Source organism: Crassostrea angulata, chromosome 3, assembly GCF_025612915.1.
Source record: "Crassostrea angulata isolate pt1a10 chromosome 3, ASM2561291v2, whole genome shotgun sequence".
Classification (NCBI taxonomy): Eukaryota; Metazoa; Mollusca; class Bivalvia; order Ostreida; family Ostreidae; genus Magallana; species Magallana angulata.
This window is the reverse complement of record NC_069113.1, coordinates 55,413,947-55,431,406: the sequence shown is the minus strand read 5'-3', so window position 1 is coordinate 55,431,406 and position 17,460 is coordinate 55,413,947. Positions and strand designations below refer to the sequence as shown.

The 17,460-nt window shown below is 36.5% G+C and overlaps 1 protein-coding gene and 1 pseudogene across 3 annotated transcripts in view; one reads left to right on the top strand and one right to left on the bottom strand.

The window, feature by feature from the left end:
- The window catches only part of LOC128178389 (adipokinetic hormone/corazonin-related peptide receptor variant I-like), a 44,798-nt gene extending 28,121 nt beyond the window's left edge, over positions 1-16,677 (bottom strand). For 2 of the 3 annotated variants that reach the window (XM_052845524.1, XM_052845526.1), the window contains exon 1: positions 2,509-3,383. In XM_052845524.1, coding sequence (XP_052701484.1) covers positions 2,509-3,114 — 606 coding nt within the window. In that variant the 5' untranslated portion in view covers positions 3,115-3,383. Of the gene's footprint in view, positions 1-2,508; positions 3,384-16,110 lie in introns of those variants that run through there. The other variant, XM_052845525.1, reaches the window with a different exon arrangement.
- On the top strand, positions 9,886-11,778 carry LOC128178390 (uncharacterized; annotated as a pseudogene).
- Positions 16,678-17,460: the final 783 nt, after the last annotated feature.

Sequence of the window (17,460 nt, the reverse complement as noted above, 5' to 3'; positions counted from 1 at the left end):
TAATGAGAAAATAAAGACTAAAGTACATTGTTACAACGTTAAAAACTAGATGAAAGCATCACCACTGCTACCGGAGAGACAGCAGAGAGAAAAAGCTAGAATAAATCACAGCTGATGCCGTTCAAAAACATCCAAGTTTTAATTTTAATCCGAGTCCTCTACACAGGAATTTATCTGATGTCAACGCCTTAATTTCTAGATGCAATAATTTTCCCCAAGATATTTTTTTTTTAGTTTAACACATTATGCAAAAAAAAAAAAAAATATTGTGTGAACAATGTCTCGTAAAAATACATGTTGCTCACCAAGATAACCAGTATTTTCATGGGAAGAAATGCTGCATTATATCTATATTTGAGTCGAAAAATTGTAAAAGAGCAATGATACTTATACATGTACTTATATTATTAATGAATTGTTTTCTGCAGTTACATACTTATTAGATATTATCCAAATCGGTTAAATCTTTTTTAAAATATGATTATAATTTTTACTATTAATTGTTATGATATTTCTTTTATCCCTTTTTGCATTTTTTTTCTATGCTGCTCCCTTAATTCTTTTGACTAATCGTTATGAACTCACAGATACGTGTACATGTAAGTAAATGTACTAGTATACAAGGTATATTGTTGACCTTTTCTTTGCTTGAAGAATGGTCAGCAGTAGCTAACCCAATTTTGAGAGAACAATAACAATATTCATTATTATAATCAAGGCGAATTTCCTATGGTTACCGTTATTTATACGACCATAGAAGGACGTTGAGGCTTTCGTTATCAGAATTAATTTGTCAATTAGAAGATGGACATGACATCCAGTTTCATGTATCATATGTGAAAAAGTTAGGATTTCAAACTTTGAATCATTATTTAGTTCTATTGAGAAAAGATTCATAACTGCAGCGGTATGTGCATACAAAATGAGTAACGCTTGTTAGTCCGTTATGATTTGTTTGCACATATGTATTTTGTCGATAGATATAAGATCTGCTCGATGGGCCTTTTACTAAAATATATTAACTAGGGTAGATATCAATACTGTTTTTGTTAGTCTCCGGGGGATGAAATATTACCCAATGCGATATATACAACAGGGCAATATATATTGTCCAAGGGGGCTATATTGCCTGAAATGTACTTTTTCTCGCAGCAACAAATTTTTTAAAATTTTCATATAAAAAATTGAATTATCATGGAGTTGCCCCCCCCCCCCCCACTTTTTTGGGAGTATGTAAAAATTGATATGAAAATAAGGAAATTAGGAGTGAAATTGAAGTTATATACTACACTACCCCCCCCCCCCCCCCGGATTAGGATTTTGAAGATTTTGGAAAAGTGTAAATTTCCTTTTTTTTTTTGCTTGTCAAGAGTTTTTGGAAGAGTCTGGCCCCCCCACTTTCAAAAACGATGCTACGTGCCTGTAGTGTAGTTCATAACTGGCAAACCTCATGTTCGGACGGTAGCGTTGACCATCATTAAGGGGGCTCGATGGTCGTGGCAATTATTAGACCTTATTGATCTCCTTTAAAAGAAGAACTCCATTTTAAATTTTAGGAAAGTTCCTAATTCTAAAATGAAAAATCTATGGAATTTTTCTTGACTACATTATTATTTATAGCTTAACTATTTTTATCTTAAAATTCAGGAAGATCTGATGGTTTATTTGTCATCTAAGCCAGCCTCCTTCAGCCATCTGACCTCAGCGTTGACCATCACTAAGCCATCTCATCTTTTTAATTTGATACTTATTTTGCCGATTATCACTGTTGATCAGACATGCTGGACACTTGAGTGTACTCTAATTGCAATTATAAGCATGGAATTGTCCCAGCGGAAAGTATCTTAACGGATTTATGAATAATTCTCAATATTAATGGTCAAAATTTAGAAAACCCTATAGTGTTTCATTATACCGTATATAATTTGGAATGAATCGCATCATTATTAAGAGAAGTGATAAACTTTTTTCTCTGTACAGGTAAATTACTTTAACTCGAAAGAGTTCTTTAACAATAGCTTTTTACTGCTCAAATCTTTATGATAAGCAGGCCGGATGGTCAAGAAAATACTAATCAGATAGGGTTTAAAATTTTAATTTTTAAAAAAAGTTTTGATATGCAATTTTGAGCACAAACTATCTATAAGTAAAGAAAGAAAAATCCAAATATTTTCGATTCAAAATTTGAATATTTTCCTATATCTTTATACAGTCCTCTTCACATAAAGGAGATTAGTTATAAAACTACACCCAACTAGCTCTCTTAAAGACAAAATCTAATTCTATAATTTTAAAAATTAAACAAATCTGTTATTGTATTAATTAGATTAGATTTCTGGATTTTAAGGGTTCAGGTAAATTTATATGTACCAATTGAAATGTTGACTAGAATCTATAATTTAAGTAAGACTTTTCGATACCTTTTTAAGATTGATGGTTTTACTTTTTCCGACTTTGCTTTAATTGGATTTGATTTGTGTAAAAAAATTGGGGTTAAGGAAAACTTACTTGTGGAATGCTGGCTACAATGCTAAAACACCAGGCCAGAATCAGCATGATCCGGCCCCGCTTGTCCGCATCGTTCAGACTAAGGGGGTGAACAATGGCAAAGTACCTGTCCAAACTAATGGTAACCAGGATGAAAGACGACAGGTACAATCCCAGAATGCGGAAAAACATGAGGATCCTACAGGCGGGGTCCCCAGCCTTCCAGGCCACCGTGATGTTCCAGATGATCTCTAGGGGTAGCATGATGAAGGTGACCACCAGGTCGGCGATGGACAGGTGGAAGATGAACTGATTCACGCGTGATTTGATGTTACGGTTCCTGAACAGCGTGATGAACACGGTCAGGTTCCCGCACGCCGCCACGATGAACATGCACGTGTAGGCCACGATAGTGACCATGTTTTCGTCTGTGAACACCAGGTCCATCGGCAACATTTCCGTGGTGTTGTTCTGACAGGAACCGTTTTTCTGAAATTCATCGAAACCATTTTCACAGGTAAATTTCATTAGAAGGACGCCGTCATTTGGGGCTGTAGAATACACATCTTCGTAGAGGGAACTTTGGTTGAATCGAATTGTAGTATCCGCATCCGCGTCGGAATTCATCTGCGATGTTCCTCTGATATCCAAGCGGATAATAAAAATTTTTATTTCTAACAGACTTTAAGGATTTCATAAAGAACCAAAATTTTTAAGTAAAACTTTTTTTAAACTTTTTAAAACTCTTTAAATAATCCGCAGTTTTATATAACTGGAAAGCGATGCTGAGTGTAAGAATTTGGCGGCGTTATTCCAGTGACCGGCCTAGTGAATGGAGCCGTGCTGTACGCAATCAATGCTCCACGCTGCAATCCGGGATTTCTCTTCTCGCTGTGGTGAATCGTACGTATGTATTGATGATTTCCCGGGCAGCTGTTTATATATGTATCAGCTCAATCTAGTAACGCAAGGGCATTTTATGTACATGTATTTAATCAACGGTCAGTGGTCGTGATTGTATCCACATATATCAAGTTTTAAACTATAAATGGGAACAGTAATGAAATATCCGTAGATTGAGCTTTATATTTCTAGTTCTCTTTACAATTGTTTAAACTAATTAATCACTTCTTGTCATTACAATTATGATAACGGTGACAGAATCATTTTCATTATTTGAGAGTGTGATGTAGAATCGCTCTTTTTGATGAAAAAAGGAGAAGTGTGTCACTTGGAGGGTTGGGAAGGGTGAGCTTACGGTCGTTATGTTAAGGTGTAATAAAATAATTTTCTCTTTGATATTCTAATTGCATGGCATCGGAAGTCCAATAGGTGAAGATTTGAAGATTCTGATTTAATTACCTCGGTTAAAGGCCATCAGTACATGTAAACAATGAATGGAATAGAGAAGATAAAAAAACCCAAAAAAACAAACAAACCAAAAAAACCAAAAAAGAAGAGAATCGATAAAAAAAAAACCGAAAAGAAAAGAGAAAAATAAAACCACAAAATAAAAAGATTTACACCCTCCCCCAAAAATTCAATATGGAATTCATTGCTTATAATTTATATTTTTTGTATTTAGTTTTAAAAATGACGTCAAATTGTATGAAAGTCAAACGTAACGTCAGACGGATCGAACGTTTTTGACGTTTATCTTACAATGACGTAGGCAACATTCAATCAGTTATACATGTACACACATACGTCATAGCAAAAGTTGGTTCTGAATGAAGTATTCAATTTTATTACATTGGCATTCATATGAATTAAATTGATAAGCAATGAAAGAAGAAATAAAAAAAAGATTCGGAATCACGTAACTCGCTTCGGCTATTTCCGAAGACAAAACTTGAACGTTTTACGTCTGAAATATGACGTCATAATGCAGACTGAGCATGCGACGTTTAGTTTAACTTTGACGAATTACTTGAGTAGGCAACCATGCTGGCGGATCCTAGTACTGTGTGCGTTTCAAATAAATTTTGTACTACAAAAATCAAACTGCACTGTGTTAAGTCTGAGCTCGGTCCAACGGTCACACCGTTTACATATTACCGAGCGCAGCGAAGCGAGGATTAATGGTAACACGTATATATGAGAAGATCAGTGAAAAATAAAAATTGAATCAGGGGTACTAAGGCCAAAAAAAAAAATTCTTCCAGCCCTAGGCGCCATTTTGTTTTTGAAGTGTTAGTTCGACCATTGACTGACTGGTACTTATCGATGTTTATTGCCCCTAAACTCGATTCGAATGTTCCAGTGTTTCAAAAGAAGGTAATTTGAATTAAAGGAAATGAAAGATGACACAAGATAAGTTTCAATAGTGCTTCAATCAAGAAACACGACTAGTTCTATGCATGTCTTATCAATTTATCAGATGGAAAATAAAAACATTAAGGAACTGATCTTTTAGATACTGAATAAGGTATTCAATTTTATTAGCGCGAATATATGAATTATATGAATTATATGAATTAAGTTGATAAACAATGAAAAAAGAAATAATAAAAAGTTCGGAAAAAGGTAACTCTCTACGGCTATTTCCGAAGACAAAACGTGTACGTTTTCAATCTCTCACCAGAGGGCGCGTTCCGCAAGCTTCACTAATAAAGGTGTTGAAGCACAGCGTAATACGCCCTCTGGTGAGAGATTGGTACGTTTTACGTCTGAAACATGACGTCATAATGTAGACTGAGCACGCGACGTTTAGTTAAACTTTGGCTAATGATTTGAGTTGGCAACCAGGCGGATCCTACTGCGTGCGTTTCAAATAAATTTTGTTCTACAAAATCAAACTGCACTGTGTTAAATCTGCGCTCGGTCCAACGGTCACACCATTTACATATTAGGATTATTATCGACGAATTTACGTACTCTTGAATGTCATCAAATCTATGATGCTCACGATTACTAATAAAACCAAAGTGCCCCCCCCCCACCCCGCCGTTTTCCAACTGTTTAAATGAAAGTCTGAGAGTCGCATGATCTGTTTAAATGTATGGACACGTGGTATCGCGGATTTTAAAAAAAAAATACGAACATGGACTTTATGTACAATCAAAAGTCATGTAACTCTGAAATCAGTCTCTTTACATTTAAACAGATCACGCGACTCTCAGACTTTCATTTAAACAGTTGGAAAACGCCGGGGGTGGGGGGGGGGGGGTACTTTGGTTTTATTAGTAATCGTGAGCGTCATAGATCTGTGTCACACGCTGTATCTGTGCACGTATCTTAAAGTTTCTGTAAATCAACACGCTCTTTAAACCTGTTTGTGTCTTTTTCTGATTAGTAAACTTCAGACTTTATATTATCCAACTATTAGAAACGCGTGAGCTACAGATGTATCATCAATACAACGATTGGGCCCTTCTTAATTGACAATTTTCTGTTTTTCAATATATTTTACATGTATTTGTACATGTATGTTGGTAAATTCACATTATACCATCGAATGACTGACCTTCTCCCCGTGGAGTTTCCAGATTGTAAAGATTGTATGTACGACATATCCTAATAAGCAAAAAATATTACAGTGACGTGTACTTCGTAAAATTTCTTCCTGGTTGCTGGGGATTATGATTAAAAAGTTATCAGAATAAACTGGATTTTTAAAAGAACTCGTAACTTATGAGCTTATCAATTGCAAAACGATACCCTCTCTCATTTAAAGCAGCCCCCCCCCTTCCCCCAACCTAACCTGAAATCTAACATCGTTACTGGTCTGCTGCTCCTCCTGGGAGAAAAAGGGGAGAAAAATTATTGTAAAAAGAAAACATGCCATTTATTACAGAGTGTGTTGAAATGTAAAATGAAACCAAACGTAAAAAATATTGAAATAATTTGTTTATATCAGACCAAGAGTTGGCATTAAAATTGTAAGATTCTTATCGCCTACAAAATTTGAACGTTTTCAGCGACCAATCAAAAACGACCGAACAGAGGAAAATTCTACCGCTAAGTATGACGGGAAGCATTACTTCCGGTGTCCCTTTTCAAGATTTATCGATATTAGAAGCAGTGGAATTCTGAGAATCTTTTTTAATGTAAGCAAGGAAGGCTTTTTGGAAGCCTGAGTTCAATACACACAGATAAATTTCAAGTAATGTTTTATTGCCATTGAAAAAAAATCCTTCAGTCGGAAAGAAGCGGGAAAATATTTCCATAAAGAATTTTATAACCGGAATGTCTAGAAGGAACATCGACTCCGGATCTATTTCTTATGCATGTTGAAATTGCCTTTAAAAGAATTAGTTCTTACTGCTTATTCATAAAGCAACGGCTTTAGAAAATCACCGAGTTATTCAGATTTTTTTTTGTTATTAAAAAAATTCAAGACATGGCCTTTTATCTTAACAGTTTTGATTCATCGATGAAGCTCTGATGAAATCCACCAAAGGAATCGCGTTAAGCAAGAATTGTCGTTTAACCCCACTCCCCCCCCCCCCCCCCCCCTTCACCCTGACGCCTTAGGAGATGGATTGAGTAAATAGTTGTCTTGTATTGTTAAAATAATTCTACTGGGAACTATTTGAGAGAGGTGGGTAAGTATTTAGTTCCTGTCTTGGTAATGTCGATGAAGTCTCGTCTGTAACGAGAGTGACGTTAACGTCTGTCGGGATGGGCGGATTGCGAGGAATGGGTTTTGTTTAATTATCTGTACACAAACTTCATGCTCCATTTCAACCGACTTATCCAGACACAGTTAAAAATATGGAAACAAACTCAAAGACACGAAAACAGTGCGTATACTATATGCTTCTGCTATAAACCTTTGTTGTCCTCGTTGTCATACTATGATATTATAACAAAACACAATTACTTATCAAGTATATTACAAGCTTACGTACGATGACGCCTATGTCGTGCTCGATATAATATTTTCTATTATAATGGTCATTTGACCATGCATCTCATCTCCCGCTTTTTCCACAGTAGTTAATTAGACGCCTCTTGATCGCGACTTCGTCACACCAAACAAAATATTGTATTTTTGTAATTTATAGGATGTCCCAAATTATTTTCACGTCACATTTATACTTAAATACGCGTTGTTTATAAAGTATAGGGGTTCAAACGATGTTAATTTAATAATGGGAAAATAGATTTTCCCGTTGAAAAGCCCCATCTAGCTTGTCAGGTTTAAATACAAGGTGTCTTGAGTATTGCCATGTTGTAAATTTTAGATTTATACCGGGTCGCAGTAATTGCAAAAAATACAAATTTTGTATTTACTGCCGGTAAATTCAAAATTTGTAAGTTTACCAGGTAAATTCAAAATTAGTAAATTTTGAATATACCGGGTGGTAATTCGTACAAAATTTATTTTTGTATTTATTACCACCTGGTAAATCCAAACTTTACAACATGACAGTACCTCCAAGAGTAGAAAAGATGTCATATTTTCCGATACGTATAATAATTTTTAATTTCCGGGAAATATTAATTTCTCCGAATAGATGAAGAGTCAACAAAGAAATTTTGGAGTTTTCCATTCGCTTCCATTTCAATCGATTACCCATGTGTGTGTATTTTCAAAAATTCGTATAGTAACGCCAGGGAAGTAGCTCCTGGAGGTTAGAAACCCCAATGCCGATTTCTCACCGACATGGCCGCCATCACATGTATGTGACAGGAAATGGACGTGATCATATTCATGTCACGAACAGACAAGCATGGGCCAATAAACTCTTAGGTTCGGCAAAGAAGTTATTCAAAACTCCAAATGTTTTTGCTCAATCAAAACCAGGAAAAGGAAAAATGACAAAGATCTCATCTCCAACATTCGTAATTGATTAAAATTCAATATTATTCATGTATTCCACATGTCTACGGGTTGTTTTTTTTTTGCTAAGCAGCTGCAGCAAAATTTCCTGTATTTACACCCACCCGCACACATTCTTTTAACCAATAGAGTCTGTCCTTTTCAATATAACATACTTGTACCGTAATAGTATTATCACAGAGTTGAAATAGTATTGACATAGTACCCGAAATAGTATCGACATAGTACCGAAATAGTACCAAAATTGCACCAATTTGATTGTAAACATTGATGCTCTGGGCCAACACCATCAACAGTTCATATTTACCAGGAAACTATCGATTTATAAGAAATGCTTAATGTTTGTTTGACATTAAATTAAGTGTAGGCTATGTCTTTTACTATTATCGGATATGACAAGAATCATATGGCGGCCCGGTCGCTCAATTGTCATATTGACAGAAAGCAACATTATACCCAAATCAGGGTCCAGATTCTAATTACATGCGGAAAATTATCCAATAAAAATTTAAATCCTTAAATTAAAATCTCTTTTGGTTTGAATTTTGATTATATTTTGTCTTTTTTGTTCAGGGGCAATAGGTGGCATGGATAGAGGCAGGTATGGTGACACAGTAAAAAAAATATTCACTTATTCATGGATGTTAAAACATGAAAGAAAGGCAATGCAAAATCATATCTCATTACATGTATTATTTTTTAAAAAGTTGGAAATCTAGATCGATCAATTCATTTGTCGTGTTGTGTATACTAAGTTCCTTACATATTGTTCCATATAACCAATCAAACAAGCATTCTGAGAGTATTGCATAAGCACTACACGTCCCCTACCGGTTTGTGGAAATTGTGAAAACAATGCACTGTTATGCAGAATATCGAACACGAACATTAAAAAATTGGAATATAAAAAATTATTTTTCTCGAAAATATGTCAACCAGACGCTACAAAAGTGTAAACTTGATCTGTAGTTTGACATTTTGAAGCTGTTCAGCAAATTTCATATTATTCCTCAAACGCATAAAGAAAAAAAGTGTGGAAAACTGAAGTGGGACAGACAGACGGACGGAAGGACGGACTGACGGACGCAGAGGAAAGCTATAGTCCCCTCCGGTGAAAACCGGTAGGGGACTAATAAGGCATTCAAACAAAGTAAAATTAACTTGTATGCATTCTTTTAAACGATAATCTTTACGGCATACTTTGTTAAAATCCATAAAACCCTTTTATGTCAAGAGATAGACAAGCACATCATAAATGGCTACCACAAGTTTTGTTCTCTGATATCATTATTGGTAAAGAACGCATTATAACTGTCAATGTAAAATCTACTGAGCTAATCGGTTTGACTTGTTCACTTCGGATTGATATAACAGATCAAAGTATACCAAACCTCTCCACATACATTTCTATAACGAATCATAGTGTGGAGGGTGTATCACATTCAATTGGTTGATGAGACAAAAAGCTCCAGGTGAAATGAGATAGATTTAAGTTAGGTTTTTATGAGAGGTTCCGAACACACACAGGTGCCTGCCTTTTATAAAGGGCAAATAGTAACAAGTCGCGGGGCAGAAGAGATAAGGCGCTTTATCTCAGTGAATGATCAGTGTGTACCTGGGTTCCATTCCAGCAAACAGGTGAGTAGTGCAGAGATTCGAAGGAATTTTGTACCATCTTTTTAATGGTGTAACAAATCCGTTCGGAATACTAAATACGTAATTCACACTACGATGTGCCGAGAGCCTCTTCATCCCGTTTATACGCGTCAAATATGTCGGTAACCGGAAGTAGATAAACCTATCAGAATATCAATCACACATTATTACCAATCACTTTAATCAGTCAAAATTTATTTTATGATAAAGTTTGCTTGCAATTCAGTGCAGTTGTCTCGATAGATTTTATGTATATGTAGGTTTCAGTATGACCTTCGGGGGTATGTGGCGATTACTTTGTGTGGCATTCTTCTGGGATCATGTGACGACAAGTGATGATGTCATAAGAGGGACATATCATGCATGGTGGGTAATAATTCCTCTACCAATCACCAACGTGCGCGAAATGGTTAAATGTAAGTCAACGTAGTGTTTCTGTCCTGATGCATTTTCCCAAGATGTGCACTGATTTCTCTAACTTTCTCTCTCTCTTTTCTTCATGATGATGATGTTTATCATCATCATCATCATCATCATCATCATCATCATCATCATCATCATCATCATCATCATCATCATCATCTACACAGGATAAATACTTAGTGACTTGAAAATAATTTACCTTCTGTAAATTAAAATCTAAACCTTTTTTTCACAGGCACAGATATCATGATAACTCCTCCCTCTTTCAACCATAGTCTTAGTGATATGTACGCATTCCGGGTCTATTCTCTTGTTTGCGTATATGAGTGGGAAAAGGTGTAACATAAGGAATGTGACCAAGCTTTATCACTCATTTTGTAGACACCAGCACCGATCCCCCCGCGGAGCTGATGAGACCCCCGTGGGAGGCGTGGCCTGAAGACAAACATCCGGTTTTGATGGAGATCGGCCGCGAGCTGGACTGTGGACCAATCCATCCATCATGGCTGCGGTCCAACTTCTTGGAGTACAAGTTTGATATTCCTTTTGTTCGGCGAGAGGCAGGCGGTGCGCCACTGAACTATAAAGTCGTGTTGTACGAGGACAGTGAGGTTAACAGCGTGTCGTCGGAGCTTGTTTACAAGTTAAACGCGACCAAGGCAGCGATAAGGATGACCGATACTACGTATACGATATCTAAAAATAACGCAAGGTTCTCAGCAACATTTTCGTCAAATATCACGTGGTTTTTAGCCTCTGTTATGCCAGAATTTCAAGTGTACAAAGATATAGCAAGGCTAGAATGGTTCGGCGGAAGGGGACCTGTAACATGCGCAGAGCACCACTACGATTTTTAATCGGCCAAAATAAGACCAGCAGCAGTACTAAGTATGACCTTGACCCCTGACCTGTTAAACAAATTCTTTCCTGTATACAAATTCCGGACCAACCCACTGTCTGGGGTTGAGTTCTTTGGAAGCATTGAGGTGATGACAAACTTCACCATGTCTTTACCGCATCCCTGCACCTAGTGCAGACTTTATTACCAGACAGTCTAACAGACGTCGGGAAATCAGTTTATGACAATACTCACTTCCTTTGACTTTACAGAACTTGATGTATCTCATGTAATAAAATTCACGGCAAGACATGCTGCGGAGAAAAGTTCTGCATATAGCAATTAACATACGTTAAAGTTGACAGGCAAAATACAGTGGCGGATATATACAATTACGAATTCAATAATATGGGAATGGTTCTAAAAATGATCGAACAATGGTCGTGGTCTATCATATTACGTCTGGTTCGGTAGGGTGAACATATTTTATTTCAAGCCTCTTATGTCGCCCTCTCTTTCTTACTGTTTAAAATTATTCATGTTACATGATTCAAACAAAAATGATTAAGATAAATGTGTCAACCTGTTTATGTAACGATTTATTCAAGCAATAAATAAACATTACAGTGTACCTAAGCGTATTTGATAACGTTAACACACAGGCTGGATGCATGTGCACATATTTCGAGGTATGTAAGAGGGTCAATTAAAAAATACTCGCAGACGAAAGTAATCTTGGCTTAATACCTTCCTTGAACGAGTGAAGACGGTTAACTCGTTTGTACGTAAGACGGTTAACTCGTTCGTACGTAAGACGGTTAACTTGTTCGTACGTAAGACGGTTAACTCGTTCGTACGTAAGACGGTTAACTCGTTCGTTCGTAAGACAGTTAACTCGTTCGTTCGTAAGACAGTTAACTCGTTCGTACGTAAGACGGTTCGTACGTAAGACGGTTAACTCGTTCGTACGTAAGACGGTACGTATGACGGTTAACTTGTTCGTTCGTAAGACGGTTAACTCGTTCGTACGTAAGACGGTTAACTCGTTCGTAAGTAAGACGGTTAACTCGTTCGTACGTAAGACGGTTAACTTGTTCGTTCGTAAGACGGTTAACTCGTTCGTACGTAAGACGGTTAACTCGTTCGTAAGTAAGACGGTTAACTCGTTCGTCAGTAAGACGGTTAACTCGTTCGTAAGTAAGACGGTTAACTCGTTCGTCAGTAAGACGGTTAACTCGTTCGTACATAAGACGGTTAATTCGTTCGTACGTAAGACGGTTAACTCGTTCGTACGTAAGACGGTTAATTCGTTCGTACGTAAGACGGTTAACTCGTTCGTACGTATGACGGTTAACTCGTTCGCTCGTAAGACGGTTAATTCGTTCGTACGTAAGACGGTTAACTCGTTCGTACGTAAGATGGTTAACTCGTTCGTACGTAAGACTGTTTACTTGTTCGTACATAAGACGGTTTACTTGTTCGTTTGTAAGACGGTTAACTCGTTCGTACGTAAGACGGTTAACTTGTTCGTACGTATGACGGTTAACTCGCTCGCTAGTAAGACGGTTAACTCGTTCGTATGTAAGACGGTTAACTCGTTCGTATGTAAGACGGTTAACTTGTTCGTATGTAAGTTGGTTAACTTGTTCGTATGTAAGACGGTTAACTCGTTCGTATGTAAGACGGTTAACTCGTTCGTATGTAAGACGGTTAACTCGTTCGTATGTAAGTTGGTTAACTTGTTCGTAAGTAAGACGGTTAATTCGTTCGTACGTAAGACGGTTAACTCGTTCGTACGTAAGATGGTTAACTCGTTCGTACGTAAGACTGTTTACTTGTTCGTACATAAGACGGTTTACTTGTTCGTTTGTAAGACGGTTAACTCGTTCGTATGTAAGACGGTTAACTCGTTCGTATGTAAGACGGTTAACTTGTTCGTATGTAAGACGGTTAACTCGTTCGTGTGTAAGACGGTTAACTCGTTCGTATGTAAGTTGGTTAACTTGTTCGTATGTAAGACGGTTAACTCGTTCGTACGTAAGACGGTTAACTCGTTCGTATGTAAGACGGTTAACTTGTTCGTATGTAAGACGGTTAACTCGTTCGTATGTAAGACGGTTCACTCGTTCGTATGTAAGACGGTTAACTCGTTCGTATGTAAGACGGTTAACTCGTTCGTATGTAAGACGGTTAACTTGTTCGTATGTAAGACGGTTAACTCGTTCGTATGTAAGACGGTTAACTTGTTCGTATGTAAGACGGTTTACTCGTTCGTTCGTTGTTCTGTTTGGATTACTCACACTGACCTTAAAATAATCGATAATAAATCGCGTATCACGAGAAAAAAGCCACAAATAATTATTTAAAAGATAAAAGGAAGTTGAGAAATTACAATGAAAAAAATGCAAAATAAATCATTTACATACTAAGATTCTTTAACAATTTTCCCAAGCTTTTGTTCAGTGGCATACTCTCAAGCCACATCTATAATACCAGATCTTCGATAGAATTAACTTTATATCTAAAAGGAGCAGATTTTAATTCGTCAGTGCCGACAAAGAAACTGATTTTCTATCCCCTTAAGAGGAGGATATTGTAGTTGGTAAAAAAATTGTACATACAGTAAACATTTTTCTAAAAACTTACATTGATTTATATTTTTTGTGCGCGATACAATATAAATAAGAATAATACCAACTTACAGCACCACGCCTTACTAGTATCTTTGTGTAACTACATGTATTTTATCTATCGCCATATGCATTCGCTCTTTGCGCTAGTTTTAAAAAAAATATTTAAAGAAACATAATTAAACTTATTAAGAAATGTACGAAAACATAAGCATGGAATTGTTTATTTTTGACGTCGTAGCATTCAATTAAAAACTGTCTTCACGTGAGCGGATAAATCGGAAGTTGCGCATTAGTGCGTCAGAATAAATCATAACATTTATAGTACTTATAATAGTATCCATATATCAAGAAATCACTTGTATTGATGCAAGACTTGCATTGCAAGTTCGTCTTCTATGTTTTATTAACATCTCAGAGTGTAGGAGACACATGTACGGCAGGTTCTTAACGAATAACATGTTGATTTTAAAGATTTTACCCATAGTTCCTATCGAATCGCTGGGCCAACCTTTTCATTGTCAGATGGTTTCTTTGATGTTTGCAAAAAAAGCAATAGTTTGTGGGTTTTTTTTAATAATAAAACATCGTCTCCGTTTTTTGGTTAAGATTTAAGGCTGCCTTGACTGATGAACAGTGACACCTCTTAATGAGAATGCATGTTTTGTCATCAATCAAAACAGTGACGTTACTCTACAGATCTTGAATGGTTGTAAAATTTGTAAAATTACGAAAGACTTGACATTCGGAACACATCCATCGTTTATGTATTGGCATACCATTCTTTCTCTCTCACCAGATCTCACATCGCATCTTTTTTTTTATCATTATGACATTTATTTATAATCCTGACATTTTTGTTTTAAGAGAATTCGAATAACGTATCATTAATTGTTACTGATATCAATTTATTTCACGCACAAGACCATCCTATAGCTGATTTATCATTGATATCAAAATTACAATTATCGCTACAAAAATATAAACTAATATACGTACTGCAACTGCTGGTGCATTGTACATCGTAAAATTAAACTTCATCTCCTGTTACATTTACCATTAAGTCGGAATATCTGAATTAATTGGGTTTTTTTTATCAGCAACCTATATATATATATTAAATCGATGCACTATTATTCAACACGTTATTAGCTGTAAGAATTACGCTCTTAGTAATTACTGCTGTACACCACATAGATCCATAAAAATACGATTCTCATACCTGTCGATCTGCCGTGTTTGTTACAATGCATTTGTCGGAAATTTAAAATACATTCCTATTTTATTCGTTCAAAGTATGGAACAGAATCTTAAAAATTATAGAGCCATTTTTTGGTTTTTTAAGCACTTTTAAAACATGTCTTTGAGCGAGCATTCTCGTTTCTAATTTTAGTATGTGAACGTTTGCCTCTCTATTTTTCTTTGCTCCTTGGCGTTTTTGATTGTTATAAAACTAGTCACCATAATACTCAGTCACCATGAACTTAAAGCATAACAAACTGCAGCACTGCAACATGGTGGATAGAACAGACATAAAGAACTAAAGGTAAGATTACAATAAAATCTGACAAATACCCCACCAAGGATAAACTAGCACCCAGTTTAAAACAGAGTGTAAATTAAAAAAAACCCATATCAGTTAATACTAAACATAGACAGGCGGATTTAATTGGAAATAAATGAAGTGCATTTAGAATTGGTTTTTTAATAGATATAGCAGTGGCAATGTTGTTTGATTTGAAATATTTGAGGTACAATTAAATAAAACGAAGTGGAACGTCATCTTTACATGTAGCACACATATATTAAAGTTCTAAATGAGGTCCATTCACTGTAAAACATGTATAATGTAGAAATTACCATTACAATGCAATAAAGATTTCCGCTAGCAGTCCATTCGTTGCCCTTTTACCAACATTATGACACTGATATAGTGTGTTGTTCTAATGTCCAAAGGAGCAAAGATTGTACATTAAATATCTTAAATATCATAATGCTTTCTCTTACAAATGTATCCGTATAAAAAATTAAGTTTAATTAGATTAACAATTAATGATTATTGGCTAAGTTGAAAATTAAAACTTGTTAACAAACAAAAAAGTTGTATTGTTGGCTTAAGTACAGATTTCCCCGGGGGAAAGCTTGCTATGTTGGTCAATGACCAGTGCAAGCCAAGTACCAATTTTTATAGTTCTCGTCATTGCAATGTAACATCACAATCTAACATTCAAAATTAAGCTGTGGCGAGAACTCTGGGTACATCATTGTGACGTGTAAGAAACGCTTACCTCGGGGGCGCTCAGGATAGCACTGAGGACCCAGGCGGTGGAAGCCATGAAGGAGCGAGTGCGAGGAGACTGGGTGAGAGACCTCAGTGGAAACACAAAAGCCAGGTACCGGTCAATGCTGATACAGCACAGGAGGAAGGTGGTGACGTACTGCCCAAAGTTCCACAGGAAGTGGTACAGCTTGCAAAGGAAGTTCCCACCTAGCCATGCGATGGTAGCGTTGTGGATCATCTCCCCTACAGGAATAACGAACATAACCAGCAGATCAGCAGACGACAAATGTAACAGGAAGAAGTTTGTCGGGGACTTCCGGTTCTTGCTGCACAGTAGAGTGACGAAGAACGCAATGTTCCCCAGAGCACCGATCAGGAAAACCACACCCAGAGAAATGATGGAGTGAGCGTAGTTGTCGCTGAATTTCAGATAACTCGGAAGACTAGTACTTTCGTTAGTCGAAAGATGTTCATCCATTTTCGACGAAAAACACAGAATAATTTGAAGGATATACTCTTGAATCTAGAATGTGAGAGATAACGACTATCTGTCCCGGAATAGCTCAGGATGATAGGACGGCAACAGAACATGCGGGAATGCCGGGAAACCTTTGTTGGAGGGGGGGGGGGGGTGCAGGTGCTGATGATGCGGGCCACCATCCTATCTATGTAAATCGTGGACGTTTCAGACGTCTATGTCAGGCCGTGAGGTCAATATGAAAAAACGGTTTGTTTCAGTTCATATACAGTATGTATTTAACATTTTATTATCACTTTCAAACTTGGTCAGTTTTGCAGCCCTTCCTTAGACGTTTCAAATAATCTCATCACAGATATTTCTTAAAGTGAAACCAAACATGATCATTTGTACTTACGGCAAAATACATGTCTGTCGGTTCTATTTTGGGTCGGAATTCAATTATCTAAGGTTGGTCGAGGAACTGCAAACACTATTTTTCTTGACCTGACTAGTCAGCTACAGTATGATTGAATGTGTTGTTGTGTTTTAACTTATACAGTTACGATATATATTATACATGTATAATTTCAACGCGGATTCCGACAGATGTGATACACATTTATGTCAGAAATAAGTTAACTTCTACATGATTTGATTTTTTAAATAATTCAGCTACTGCAACACGACTTGAGTATTTGACAATCCATCGTAGTTTATAGGCCTTGATGTTTTCTGAAGTTCTGTCAATTAAAATTCAAACAATATACGCTGATACCGAAAATTGAGCATGGTGTAGGCTGCGAATCATTGCAGCTAAATCGACATTGATACTTGTTCCAGTTATATCTCAACACTGATCGCCATTGTAATGTAGACAGGGTAGGGGTCTTTCGGATA